Here is a 14,403-nt window from a genome sequence, read left to right as displayed (position 1 = left end):
AAACAAGACTATGAGTTTCCATAAAGAAGTGCTGTGAGCTTTTTGAGTGATGGGGAGGGATGACCAGTGGGAGAACTGGGACAAATAAGAAGTTTCTGTGGTGTGATTCACATAAATTTGACTTCTGAATACAGATATGGTTTTCTCAGAAATTCTGTACAGGAGGTTAAAGTGAAACCTGGCTATCGATACATATGGCCCAAGGGCAATATCTGTTTCTTTCAATATCCTCGGATGTATCTGGTCTTTCTTGCCCTAAACTTTGTTGGACCAAGAGCCTGGGGGACAGGGTTTAGAAGTGCTAAACTGGCTTTGCTAGACTGAGTCATCGTTCCTCACTTATGTCAACTTACTTCAGCTATTCTTTCAATTTGGGGCCTTGTAAAGATGATTCTGAGTCTTTTTAAGTCCTGACAGGGCAGAGTACTGCAAATGCCATTTTGCTTGAGTAACTAATACATATGGCTAGAAATAGTAAACAATGAAAGAACTTTCTGGAAACATGGCGAGGGTTCTTCAACCACACATCGGTAACCATAAGGCAAGGTGGTCCCTGCTATGAAGACAGCGGGTCTCAAACTGTAGGGTGTATCAGTGTCATTTGGAGGGCCTGTGAACACACAGATTGCTGGCCCACTCCCAGAGTCCCTTAGTCTGGATGTCTGGGGTGGGGCCTCAGAATCTGCGTTTCTAGCAACTTCCCAGGTGAGGCTGATGCTGCTGGGTTCAGGGGTCACATTTTGAGAATCCCCGGTGGAGGAAAACAGCAGCCCCAACTGCAACTCTGAGGAGAGAGGCCACTTCGGGTTTAGAGGGAGGGGGGGAAGGTGTAAGGTGGCAGCAATGATGTCATAAGTGGGATTCGAACCTGTGTTCTTTATGGAGTCACCCGTCACCTCCCGGGACAGTATGGGGAAGGGGAAGAAAGATCAAGAGGGTTTTTTTGGAAAAGATTTTCCTCATTGTTAGTGAGGAGGAAAAGACTGAAGATAAATATGCTAGTTTCCACCAGTAAGGTAATGGAATGCGATTAAACGTAGCTTTTCATACTTTCTTAAAACCTGTGTCAGCATTTCATATCAACCCTTAAGATCAACAGATATATGCAAGTTTTATCTTTATTTGGACAGATGACTAAAAAAGCCATCCCGTTAAAGTAATAACCACAGTCGCCAACAAAATCCCGGATGAGAGTGTGTCTGTGAGGTGAAAGGCCAATCCTGGTTGGATGATCCAGGGGGGGCTGAGGGTATGATCCCGGGTGGAGTGTGAGGGGAATGGCTGTGAGGAGAAGGAGGGCCCCACACACTCTTCAATTTTCCCCTTTCCCACCATCCTTGCCTTTGTCTCTTTATTATCGTCAAATAATACTTACTGGGTTTACTCACGCGTGTGGCTCTGTCTTCTTCCACTCTGCTCAAATTTTCTTCCTCGCTTCCCTTTCTCTTTGTGGCTTGTTCTCAATCTACTGATCCTTTCCCTCCGGCTGCCAACTGTGAACATCATCCCCACCCACTACATCAAGGGTCTGCTTTTTCAGACACGGCATCCAACTGGCGATGCAGCGTGCCTTGACATAGCTTTTCTCATTCACAGGCCGGGATCACACTTACTGGGAGGAAGAAATTTATCATACAGTGAGGCATACCTCAACTGTGCCACAAGAATATTAAGTAGTAACCAAAAGGAATTTACAGATGCCTGTACAGTGAAATAGGAAGAGAAGGGAAGAGGGAGGGAGGGAGAGGCTGACCTTCCTTCTCAGTGTCCACATACATGTTTGCAACCTTCCTTTGGAGATCAAAATGCTAATGTTCTGTGGAGGCTGCTAACAGACCTATATTAAGATCTGACCAAGGGAATCCTCCATAGTCCAGCCTTTTGTGAAGAGCCTTTCTACTCCGCTTACCTCATCAAGACATCTCTCATACTGTTCCCTTTGATTTTCATTTTCCAAAGCCAATGCTGAATTCTCTGCCTGCAGTGAGATACAAAAATAATACAAATAAATCAATGAAATGTTGTGTTAGGTGACAGCTTATTCAATACAGTTACTAAATATACCTCCTCGGGATCCAAAATAATCTTTGAGAAGAATCTTTGACAAGTTTGCTCTAAGTACTATTATAAATAACTCAGGGATGACTTGTGTCCTATCAACTTGTTCACAAAAGTACATTACCATTTCAAGAAATGCAAAAACTTGATATTCTGAACAGGTATCAAATAAAATCCTGGCCTGATGTGAGAGTGTTCTGTAAAAAGATTACAATGTTTATTTCATTCTATGAAAATGTCAATGTAAGAAATGCCTTAATCCACTTCATTAAGACCTGTCACAGTTTCACAACCCAATATTTGTTTAGGCCATAGAAAAGAATCTCAGGTATATTCATGAAAGCAAAATTCCAAATGCAAACCAAACACGTGGCTTTCCTTGTTAAGCAATGGCTTTTGAACATAAGAATATAATGAGAAATTTAAGAATTTTACTATATTTGAGTCCCTCCCCCCTCCCCCTCCCTTTTAAAAATTACTGCCTCTCTGCTCCCTAGAACCATGTGGGTGTCTGAATGTTAAATAGGTTACTATAGGATACTAGGTTGAATATGATTACTACGTTACAAGTGGAATAAAAACGGGAAAACGTCATGCTCATCAGCATATTAGGTTTTAGAAGGAACATGAAATGGTGACATGGGCACTGCCCTCCACATCTGGTGACCTGGGTCCCCTTCAGCTACTACTGGCTCTAGTCTGAATCCTGAACTGTCCAAGTTAACCCTTCCCAAGGCTGCAACATTGACCACACACCCTGCTCCCCCAAACAAGCTCCCCCAAGCAAACTGGCTTCTACCTACCCTTCACTACCTACCCCTTCACCACAACCTGTCTTGACATTTGGAAGTGGGGGTATAGAGTTCTAAATCCGTTTTTCCCCCAAAACAACGATGGTGATTTTTAGGTGTTAGAAAGAAGGATCAACATTTTTCCCCTTATAGTTTCCTCCTACCTGTTTTTTTTAACTTTCTATTTGAAATAATTTCAAACTTGCAGATAATTTGAAAGTGGAAAGAACTCCCTCATACCTTCTCCTCAGAGCCACCAGCTCTGTAACATTTTGCCACATTTGATAGATCATCATCTCTTTCTTTCATTGTTTTTCCCTGAAACTTGAGAGGGAACTGCAGGCATGATGTGCTTTATCCCTAAATACTTTTGTGTACATTTCCATTTTCTTACACAACCAAAGTACAGTTGTCAAATTCAGGAAATATTAATTCATACAATACAACTATCTGATCTTCAGTACCTATTCCAACTCATCCATTGTTCCAATAATGTCATTACAGCAAATTTTTTTTTCCAGTCTTAAAACCTATCCAGGGTCAGGCACTGAATCTATTTGTCACCCATATAGGATCTCTTAATCTGGAACAATCCTTTGGTCTTTCATGTCATTAATTTCTTTTTCTTTTTTTCTTTCCTCCCTCCCTCCTTCCCTTCCTTCTTTCCTTCCTTCCTTCCTTCCTTCCTTCCTTCCTTCCTTCCTTCCTTCCTTCCTTTTTTCTTTCTTGGAAGAATACAGGTCAATTATTTTGTAGAATGTCCCTTAATTTGGGTCTGTTTCAAGTTTCCTCTTGCACACTTGTCAGGAATAGCACAAAAATGGTGTGTGTGTGTGTGTGTGTGTGTGTGTGTGTGTGTGATGCTGGGTCCTTCTCAGTGCACATAATTATGTCATATCCATATACCTGTTATTGGACATGTTAACTTTGATCATGTGGTTAAGGTGGGGTCTGCCAAATGTACTTCAAAATCACTTGCCTTTTGTAGTTAATAAATAAATCATGCAGAGACATTTTTAGACTATGAAAATGTACTATTTCTCATCAAACTTTTATCAATTTATCTTAGCAACCATTGAATCTTGCCTGAATCAATGATTATTATGTTTGCACACGTTGATTTCTCTCCATTATTCTACTTACACTTATGAGTTTGCATTCTTTTCTAAGAAAGTGCTTTTCCTATTTATTATTTACCTATATAAATACATGGGCTCTTATATTATTGAAAGGGTTCTAAGTCATTACTGAATTTATTTTGATGCCCAAATTGTTCCAACTTTAGAAAGGTGAACCCTTGTAACCTGTGCCTTTTGACATGTTTCCATCATTTTTTTTTTTGATGTTTATTCATTTAGTCGGAGAAAGAGAGAGAGCACAAAGCTGGGGAGGGGCAGAGACAGAGGGAGAGAAGACCCTTAAACAGGCTCTGTCAGCATAGAGCCACACACAGGGCCTGATCCCACGAACCATGAGATCATGACTGAACCGAAGTCAAAAGTCAGATGCTTAACCGACTGAGCCCCCATATTTCCATAATTTTGAGAAAAGACTCTTTTTAGCACAAGAAAATGTTTCAAGCCCACTTTGCTTTTTCTCTGCCCCATTCCTGAAATCGGCCATTTCTCTAAGGAATCATGTTTGCGTTTTGTTGGGGAATGATATTTGGAAACTATGATCTGAGTATTAATGTGTTCCCATTGCTACTGAGAGGTCATTTCTTCCAGTCCCTTTCAGTAAAAGGGTTTATCTCTTCTTCTCTTCACTACACCTACACACACACACACACACACACACACACACACACACACACACACTCCATCCCCTACAGAATTCTTCCTTGCCTTCTCCTTTTCTTGTGTCTTCCTTTTCTGCAGGGAGAACACAGGCATTCACTATTATTACATTTACTCATTTATTCAACCCTACTGCGCATACAAAATTGTTACACTATGACAAACAGTAGTAAGAAGAGTTCACAATTTGTTTTTTCTTTAGAATGCAGGTATATATAGTAACAATATTGTGTTCAAAGTTACTAGATTGGTAACTGTCCCCCTTTCATAATGGTTACGCTATTCATTCCTTCCTGGAGTTCAGTCCATTTGTTTCTGATGGTAGTAATATTTAATTTCTCTTCTTGTGCATTTCACCTCCATTTTTGAATATAGAAGGTGTTAATATGATTCCCAGTGTCAAAACTATACCAAAAGATATACTCAGCAAGGGGTCACTTCCTCTCCCACCCCTTGTCTTCCACGGCCCTCCACCTCTTACAGGTTCATTTATAGTGTTCTCTACTCCCTTCTATGTCTTACTTTATTGTTACTATCAAGTTACAATGATGTCCCTTGGCTCTCTGCAATTACATATGCCACAATTCCTACCAATCCTCTTGTCACATTCTTTCTGCTTAAATCAGCATGTTTCACATTCACGTCCCGTTCTTCAACCCTGCACCTATCCTTGTTTTAGCTTCTTTAACACATGATGATTGGAGAAGGTGGTCAATTATTTTTCTTCATTTCTTTAGCATCTTAGAATTTTCCCTCTTCCTTTTTTTCTATCAGAACCAGATCTTCAAATGGCACCTCTTCCTTTTTCCTTGCTTCCCTCTCTCCAGAAACATTGCTTCTCTGAGACAGTTACCTCAGGTCCCCCCCACTTTCAAGCCCTACCCTACAGCCAGCACTGGGCACTTCCGGTCTCCATCCATGGCCAGTACTGGGAATATTTTCCCCACACCCTCTGCTCCCACCCTCGCCTGGGACACACAGGCTTGTAGCCTTTGTTCTGTGGATATTTCATTTTTATCTTTCTACTTAACAGTGATTTGGAGTTCTAATGTTCTATTTTCCAGTAACTCAGAAGACATGGGTCATATGTGGTTTTCTTTGTGCCTCTGATGACTGCAATGTTTTCTTTGACAGATATATTAAAAGCTCCAGCTTTAGACCAGTTTGTTAGTTTAATCAACAATGAAATTCAGGTCGAGTGATCAAATGACAACGGAGCACAAAAGTTGAGGGAAATTGCTGGGAGAAGCCTTTTTGGATGTGGTCTTGCTAGTGTTAGATCATCTCACCCTATTCCTGGTTTGAGTCCCAGGATTCAAACCCCTGTTTCTTCTTCAGGTACCAGTACTAATACTCGACTTTGACTTCTTTCCTATATTCTTGTCATGGGTAGACATCTGCCACACAGCCCAGTGATTCCACCTCCGCTGATTATCTGCTTATTCAATATTGGTTATTCCTAGGCTGTTTCTTCTCTTCGTTTCCACCCCCCCCCCCCCACCTCCCAACACTCAACTGAAAGCTGTTTTCTTTTGCTCGCTGCTGTTTCCTTCAGGGACTGCTGTGGCCTGTCACACTGAACTTCCTTCATACCTGCAGCTGGTGTTACCTCCCAGGTCCTCCCTCAGTCGAGGTGGGAGGACCGGTTCTAGGTTCTAGCCCCAGTGTGGCAGTCTATATGGCAATACCCATCATGAAACCTTTAGCGAGCCATTTAATGTTGCTGGGTTTACAGTTCTTTAGGTAATAAATGAAGGGAACAGCCTAGCCAATCTACAAAGCGACTTCCAGTTCAAATATTTGAATACTGTGAATCACAGGGGAACTGCCAGAATTCCAATTCTATAAAGTCGCTGCTTTCTTTGGAGAAACTGAGCTTGTGTGGGGTCTGCTGGTTTCAGTAAGGCAACCACACAAAGGATAATGGGGATAGATAAAGGAGAGAATGGCAATGCCAGTTTACATTGTTTTCACTTTAAACGTCTTGGAAAAACTGTGTAAGGAAGTAAAGCTGAAAATGGGAATTTATATGGGATGTCTCTCTCTCACTCCTACCCACAATATCATGTTGCAATAACACTACAATCGATCCATTCAGATAATTACCATCATTACACCACTTACATTACTTGCCTCACGTTTACTGCTCTGACAATCTATTACAGGCAAGCAAATTAAATACCTAAAGGGTTCTGGGGAAGACAAAGTCGTCACATTTATGGTTAATGCGTTCTGTTACAGAGACCAATTTAATTGATGTAATCCTACATATCCCAGGGGACAATAGAGATATTAATAATTATGCCAGTGAAGTTCAAATAATCTTGAACCTGTGATCTTCTTTAATGCATTTGCACTTATTATAAATTCAGGATTTACCTGCTACCAAGATGAGGCAACAGGGGAAAAAGAAAACAAAAGAAACAAACAAACAAAACAAACCTTAATTAAATGTGATTTAAAGAAACAGTGGATAATTTTATGGCAGGGATGGGAAAGGACAGGGAGAGAGGAAAAGAGAAGTAGGTGTTACTACTGAGACTTACAGAAATGACAACACAGGTCTTTTTTAACTTTAAGAAATTATGTTCTTAACTCAGTATACTCAGAGGATGTAATTAGAGCATGCATGCTAACTAAATGTACTGGGTCTTGGTATTCAGTTTTGCCTTCTATAACAACCAAAAACTTTTGCCAGACTTACTTCCTGATTTAGAGCTCCATGTGGTTTCCTCACAACCCCCAGTTGCTGGGATCTAAGTTCCTGATTTCATCTCTAAAGTTCTCACACATTTTTATAAAACTGAATAGCTTTCTAGAGTAAATCTGTATCGTTTGGGTTTACTGTGGAGGATGGGTATAAATTAATATATACTTAAAAGGAATGATGTTTTTCAAAGGTCTTGCTCAGTGAATAAATGTTAGCCAAAACTTACAAATGACTGAACAGACTGATGCTTCTAGATTGCTGATGTACATTAATTCTCTAAATGCTTATTATATTTGAAATCTCTCTATACCATAAATTAGCTTAATACATCTTTGATGACTGAATGTCTGTGTTCCCCCAAACTCCATATGGTGAAATTGTAATGCCTGATGTGATGCTACTAGGAGATGGGGGGGGGTGGTCTTTGGGAGTGATTAGGACATGAAGGTTGAATCCTCCAAAATGGGATTAGATTTATATAAAAGAGTCTCCAGAGACCTTGCTAGCTCCCTTCCACCATGTGAGGACACAGCAAGAAGGCGCTGGCTGTGAACCAGGAAGCAGACTCTCAACAGATCTTGACCATGCCAGAGGCGTGATACTGGACTTCCTGGCCTCCAGAACCGTGAGAAATAAATTTCTGTTGTTTATACACCACCCAGCCGTGGTATTTTGTTACAGTGGCCTGAATGGAATAACACAACATCCTCTTCCATAGCCAAAGGTAGGATATTTCTGCGCAAAAAAGTTCCCTCTGCATTAAGTAACAATTCCACTGTAGGCTTCTTACCTTCCATAGCCTTCCCACTCACCTATGCAACATCCATCTATCTGTGTTTGCTGCTTGAGAGCATGTGGCATCTCTCAAGGCAGGCCAGCCTCCTGGGTCTCTCGTGAGGACCCAGATCTTGTTTCCTGGGCCGCACGCCTTTGCTTCTGCTGCATTAGCCTGGAGTCTGCCCCACCTCCCTAGTGGCCCTTCTAAATCCCACTCAATATTTTGTGGTCTGATTCAAACATGAACCTCAAAAGCTAAAATGGGGGTGTATATTAAATTTTAAAAAGCAATTTCAGATGTACAAAACTATTTGGAAACCATTACAAAGAATCCTCCTACCTTTCACTCCCAATGCCTCAAAAGGTTACCTTTTTGCCACACTTACTTTATTACTTGTTTAAAACCAGAGATCACTAAAAGAATTTTTTTCAAAGTAAGATGCAGACATGATATCCCTTTACTCCTTAATACTGTGAAGAGTATTTTACGAAAAATACATTTTCTTACATAGCTGCTGTATAGTTATCAAATTCAAGAATTAACTTCCATACAAAATCCTAGTCCACTCTACAGACCTTGTTCACATTTCACCAATTATCCCCCTAATGTCCTTATTGAGTCCGGGATCAACTCCAGGTTCCCTGCACTTAATTATCATTTCTTTGTAGTCTCCTGTAATGTGGAATAGTTCCTTTGTTTTTCGTGACTTTGACATTTTTCAAGAATACAGGCCAGCTATTTTGTAGAGTATCCATCAATTTGTTTCATGCTTCCTCATGGTTACATATAAGTATTTTTGGCAAAACTATCACAGCGATGATATCGTGTCCTTCTTGGTACATGACATGAAGAGATATGTGGTGCAGATTTATCTCATGACTAGCTTGCTAACTTTCATCACTCAATTAGGTTGGTATCCATCAGATGTGACCATGAAAAAGGTATTTCTCTTTATAATCAGTAACTATCTTGTGGGAAGTTACTTCAAAAACATATAACTACCCAAAGTCTTTGAGATTATGCAAATATCTAAATAGCCACACATTGTTCATATATTTTAGCATCCGTTGATAATTTTTTGCCTAAAACAATTATTACAGTGATGGTTACCAATAGCAATTTTTAAATCCCAATATTACTCCTATGTTCATTAGTTTGAACTCTATTATAAGGAGGGGGTCATACATTTTAACAATTAATTATAATGCCTTCAATTGGGATTAATAGTTTTATGAATATTGATAATATTCTCTCAAGCCAAACTGTAAGCCCTTTGGGACCGGGATGATGCCTTATATGCCTCTTTTCAAAAGAGTAAGATTTAAAATTTTACTATAGTTTTGGGTGGAGCTAAAACTCACTTTGATATTTATATGTACTTAATACCAGTGAGTTTGCACAAGTAGGATGTCAGGCACTTTTACCAATGTGCTCTCTGTGGTGGTCACAGACATACATACAGATATATCCTGATGTATCTTTTTGATAAGAACTTATTCACAAGTGGGAAGTTAAACAAATGACAAACAATTTTTACTCTTTACATATGTCAATTTATTATTATGCTGTCTATAGTTTCCAAACAACAACAAACAGTATACATCATCTGACACATTTTGACAACAGGCAGAATATTTAAAGTTTCTACTTCTCTATACTAAGCGGTATGAGAAATTGGGTTTTTGTTCCTAAAGTGTTAATTTCACTCATCACTAGTATTACCATAGCGGTAGATTAAAAATGACTGAAAATGCTTTATGATGTATGTCCTATACCCTGGACTGACCTTATTGACTTGCCTGGCTAATAGAATGTAGCTGAAGTGCCATTATGGGGACTTCCAAGGCTAGACCATGAGTGTTTTGGCTTCTACTTTGGCCTCTCAGAACACTAGCTCTTGGAGTCTTGAGCTGCCACGTAAGAAAGCTGGTATGTTCACGTGGTATCAGGCCAGGGCCACACGGAGAGGCCCTGGAGGATGAGATGCCCTGTGGAGAGATACAGGCCAGGGAGCACTGAGAAGCCAGATATGGGAGCAAGGAAGCGATTTTGGAAATGGATCTTCTAATTCTAGGTTGGAAATGAATCCAGCTGTGTCCTTTTCAAATTCAGGACCCACACAGTTGTGGGAAAAATAAAACAGTCATTTTAGGCCTCAAAGGTTACACAGCAATAGATAAGTGGAATGGACATATTTAGGAGATGAGCCAGAACATCAATTTTTCCCTGCATACATCCAGTTACTGATCTCTCACTGTTCTCCAAGAAATATTCTATGGCGGCTACAAAGATATACAAAATAGGGGCTACCTCAAAGAAGGAAATAGCCTCATAGAGGAAACAAATTAATTTCTCACATTGAAAGCTATCATACAATAAGACTAGAGGGAAAAATAATCGGCTAATTTTACCTGAGGTAGGAAGAGGGAACTTGACCTTTGAATGAGCCTACTCAATAGGCATTCAAACCAACAGCAAAAGTCCTCATTGGAATGAATAAAAGAAGTATTACAATTCTGAACAAAATACCAAGCAAATGACATCTGGCTTGTGTTAGGAATTGGAAATTATCCCACCATGATAGAATCCTGGGTGTAGATGTTGCCAAATTATTATGAAAGTGAATAATGTCAGGCACCAGTAAATATCCACTGCAGAGAATATCTTGGGTTCAAGAGTGATGAACAAGAACAAACTGATGGTGTGCAAATGAAAGCAGTAGAAATGCAGCAGGGATACTGTGGTCTGGAGGAAAGAAGGTGGAAAGAGGAAGGAAAAAAGAAAAAGAAGAGAAGTCCAATCCACAGAACTTAAAAAGGATGCATCCCTGTGGCTACCTCTGCTGCAAAAGGTGGTCTTTTTCAGAATGTGTCTTCCCATCTGACCGAAAATCTTTCAGTTCAGCAAAGGTACACAGGTCAGAATAAGGGTAAGAAGGCTATTTAGGAAAGTGTGTTCCTTTACAACTCCCACCCTGAATTGGGGTCCTGTGTGCTCTAGTTAAATAACTTACTTGCTAACTACAGTGCCATCCAACTCTGGTCTCTGGGCCAAGGAACCTCACATCCAGCCTTTTGAACAAAACAAGGCATGCCCCCAAAATCCAGAATTACACCATAGTCTGTTCTATTTTGAAAGCTGCCTAGAAACACTAGGAGAATAAATCACCACAGGAGGGGCTAAGTCTGCCATTAAGCATGCCATCCAAGTATGCACATTTTGATTTAGTAGAGGGGTGGAAAGCCTGAGTACAAAGGACGACACCAAGAACTGGACTTGGATATTGAATCTCCTTCCCTTTATCACCATCAAATGAACCTGATGGGGTCTGTATCATTCACCTTATCGTAGCCCGTCACTGTAGTGACTGTGCTAGAGATAGGTGGCTAAGGGGTGTTTCCCACTGACTGTATTTAAGAGCAATAGTCTCTTATACCCAGGCGGGGTCTAGGGCTCCTATACATTTTGGAGGAAAATTCTGTCATCCTAAAAAATTCAGGAAATAGTTATGAGCTGTTCCCATCCACAACAGGAATGAACACGGACACTTGTGTATCCAAACATGAAGACATATCACCGAAATGTCCTTGCTCTTGCACTCTAAAGACCTTAGGGATAGTCGCTAAGTCCAGGCCTAAAACAAGGCAATGGGCACATAAATTGAAATAAAATGTTATCCCTCTTTCAAGGAGTTCAGGATCCCATGCAATGAGAATGTGTTATGTAGGACCTGTCTGCAGGTTCATTTTTGAAGAATTAAATAGAAAACATTTCACAGTGAAACTTCTGTGTACTTCCAGAATTTAAATCCTTAGGTGGGGCTCTAGACCAGTGGTTTGCAAACTTGGGTATGCATTAGGGTGACTTGGTGTGTTTGTTAGGTCAACTTGTCGGGGACCAACAGTGTTTGGATTCAGCCCATCCAGGGAAGGACCCATGAATTTGCATCTCCAAGTTCCTAGGTGATGCTGATGCTTACTGGTCTAGGAACTGTATTTTGAGAACCAGTGTCTCAGTAGGATCAGTTTCAGAATGAAGGCAGTGGTTACTTTGCACCACCCCCAGCTGTCGCCAACTTTGAACATCTCAGGAGTTTCTTACTGCTTTTCTGGATTTGGAGGTGGCCGCCATGTGTGTCTTCTCCACCAGAAGCCCTCAAAAATCTCTTGAGTGGAACAGGTGCCTGCTCTCTGCTTCCACAATGTATCATCTGTGTACCTCTAGGAGAGCACCTACTGTAAAGATTCTCACTTCATGTAGATGAAAACATACAAGTTTGTGCTTTGCTTTCTCTTATTCATTTTATGAGTCCGCCTCTCTCCTCTTACCTCAGTGATTCTCACTGGGGAGAAACAGTCCCTTAGAGGATATATTGATGTGTGTCTCTGTTTCTGTGCGTGCATGCGAACAAGGGCGCACGCGCGTGTGTGTGTGTGTGTGTGTGTGTGTGTGTGTGTGTGTGAATAGGAAAAAATGTGTGCCACTTGGACAAATATTATTTGATATTGTATTATATCTGAAAAATAATAAAAGGTAATGCTTTCACAGTAGAAACAGAAAAGAAAGCTCCATAATTTTCTTGCCTACAGGGGACATTCAGGAAAGAAATCCATGTATGGAGTTGGGAGGCGGTAGGAGTGGTAAGAAGGGTATATCATCCTAGGAGCAAAGTCTGAGATTCTAATGGGAGGACACAGTGTGCTTTTTAAATTTCTTTTTTATTCTTATTTTTTATAATGGAAAGAGGCCTGGCCTTTGAAGTCAAGTAAGTGTTTATTTGGATCCTGGTGCTGCTTCTTGCCTGCCATGACCGCAGGCAGGTCACTTGGGCTCTGAGCCTGTCTTTCCTTGGTAAACGAGAGGAAAAGGAATACCCATCACTCCTTTGATGTTGAATGGCATGATGAATGTAAGGTACATCTAACACAGCGCCTGGCCCCTTACAGGATGTTTCCTTCTGTCCTTTGTAGAACAACTCCCATCTGAATCTGGGCAGCTCACAGGCTTCAGCAGGGGGAGAGGCATCAGCCAGGGGGTCTTTGTGGACTGGGGAAATTCCAGCCAAGAGCAGTGTAACATGGGCCCTCACACCTGGGTCTTTTAAACAGCCTTGCACATAGGTCACCTTCTGGCACTGGCTCCCTTCATCTGAAGCCTTCTCTTCTCCTTTCCCTCCCTCTCTTACTCCTCATTCCCACTTGCCAGAGCCCATTTATCTACCACCCTCCCCTGCAGAAAACTCACTATCACAGAGATACTCCCAACTTCCTTCACATTAAGATTCACAGCTGATAAATAAAGCACTAAGAGGATTTGCATTTTAAGAGAGGATTAAGGAGTGAATCCTTAATTGTAGCAATGGCTGAATTAGAAAGTGGGAAAGCAGGCAGGTTTGCAGGGGTGTAGGTTGGTCTGGGATAAGCTATCACATTTCACCTTGAAGCCATGTCACAAGTGATCACCTACTGGGCTCTCTTGTAAGGCCTAGAAGGACTTGATCATGAGAATCTCTACTATGTCATAGGGCAGTTGAAATGAACCATGTCCCACTTGGTTCTTCCCAAACTGAACATATGAAATAGTCATCTCTCTGGCTTGTGGGTGCCACTGAGCCACTAAGAACAGGGTGCCACCTGTTCTTAGGTGCCTATTCCCTGCCACCCCTTGGCTACAGCACCCACCACATGTAGTGCAGAGTGGTTGACATCCCCCCAACCCCTGGCTCAGTGAAGGCAGGCCATGTTGTTTCCTTCATCCTGCACTGCCTGGGACGCAGAAGGGTAACCAGACCATTTGTAATTCTGACCCTTTCCACGTACAATCCTTACTTCCCAGGGATGTAGACTGCAGCTATGATTATAAAAAGAAATTTTAATTGGTTAGGGGAATAAACACTTCTGTTTTATGCATCCAAGGTGCTGTTTCTTGATTCTTCTCAAACTTACCTTCAAACCCTTGCCACTTGCCAAGGCCACAGATACGACGTGTTGGGAAATCACCACCGTTGCAGATTCCATCCCCACCCCTACACGCGGTACTATAAACTATAACAGAAAAGTCCAACTAAACTCTTTAGACTGATATGGAGTAAGAACAATCAAGCCAGACTGAGGGAGACAAAGGATAGCCAATGGCTCGGGGACCTGAGACAAGAGCTGCGCACAACCTCCCAGCAGCGGGACCACATTCTCACCTCCTTAAAACAAGCTCCTCTTTGTGAATGTGCTGGCAAATGTTTAACAATCCGCTCTCTGGGAGAGAAGAGTCCCA

The 14,403-nt window shown here is 41.2% G+C and overlaps 1 protein-coding gene across 1 annotated transcript in view; it reads right to left on the bottom strand.

The window, feature by feature from the left end:
- Positions 1-14,403, bottom strand: part of NCKAP5 (NCK associated protein 5) — a 778,542-nt gene that overhangs the window by 153,958 nt on the left and 610,181 nt on the right. The window contains exon 7 of the mRNA XM_047082267.1: positions 1,910-1,978. Within this exon, the coding sequence (XP_046938223.1) occupies positions 1,910-1,978 (69 nt within the window). The remainder of the gene's footprint in view (positions 1-1,909; positions 1,979-14,403) is intronic.

The sequence above is a fragment of the Lynx rufus genome, unplaced genomic scaffold (genome assembly GCF_022079265.1).
Source record: "Lynx rufus isolate CCGP_SWC_20201006 ecotype Redwood Valley unplaced genomic scaffold, mLynRuf1.p SCAF_2, whole genome shotgun sequence".
Classification (NCBI taxonomy): Eukaryota; Metazoa; Chordata; class Mammalia; order Carnivora; family Felidae; genus Lynx; species Lynx rufus.
This window is presented reverse-complemented; position numbering and strand designations above follow the sequence as displayed.